At 64.3% G+C, this 252-nt stretch overlaps 1 protein-coding gene across 1 annotated transcript in view; it reads right to left on the reverse strand.

The window, feature by feature from the left end:
• Positions 1-252, reverse strand: part of LOC119585989 (serine/arginine repetitive matrix protein 1-like) — a gene marked incomplete in the record, with an annotated part of 14,897 nt that overhangs the window by 8,398 nt on the left and 6,247 nt on the right. The window contains 1 exon segment of the mRNA XM_037934700.1: positions 83-248. Within this exon segment, the coding sequence (XP_037790628.1) occupies positions 83-248 (166 nt within the window).

Genomic DNA, 252 nt, shown 5'->3' on the forward strand with positions numbered 1-252 from the left:
GATAACATAACACTAGAGTCCCCCCTGAAAGCGCCACCCCGACCCCCCTTCACAGCGCCTCCTCCGACGCCTGCAAACTAACCTGGTCCTGAGACACAACGGACGAGCGATTGCTTCTCACGCCTAAGTCCATGCCGAACGGGTTGAGTTGCCGCCCCGCCCCCGGCTGGCTCCGTTGCGGCTCGCTGTGGTGCCGGGTGTAGTAGTCCGATTCCTTGGGCGAGCCCCCGCCCTCGGCTGAGGAATCGCTGC

Source organism: Penaeus monodon, chromosome 20 (genome assembly GCF_015228065.2).
Source record: "Penaeus monodon isolate SGIC_2016 chromosome 20, NSTDA_Pmon_1, whole genome shotgun sequence".
Classification (NCBI taxonomy): Eukaryota; Metazoa; Arthropoda; class Malacostraca; order Decapoda; family Penaeidae; genus Penaeus; species Penaeus monodon.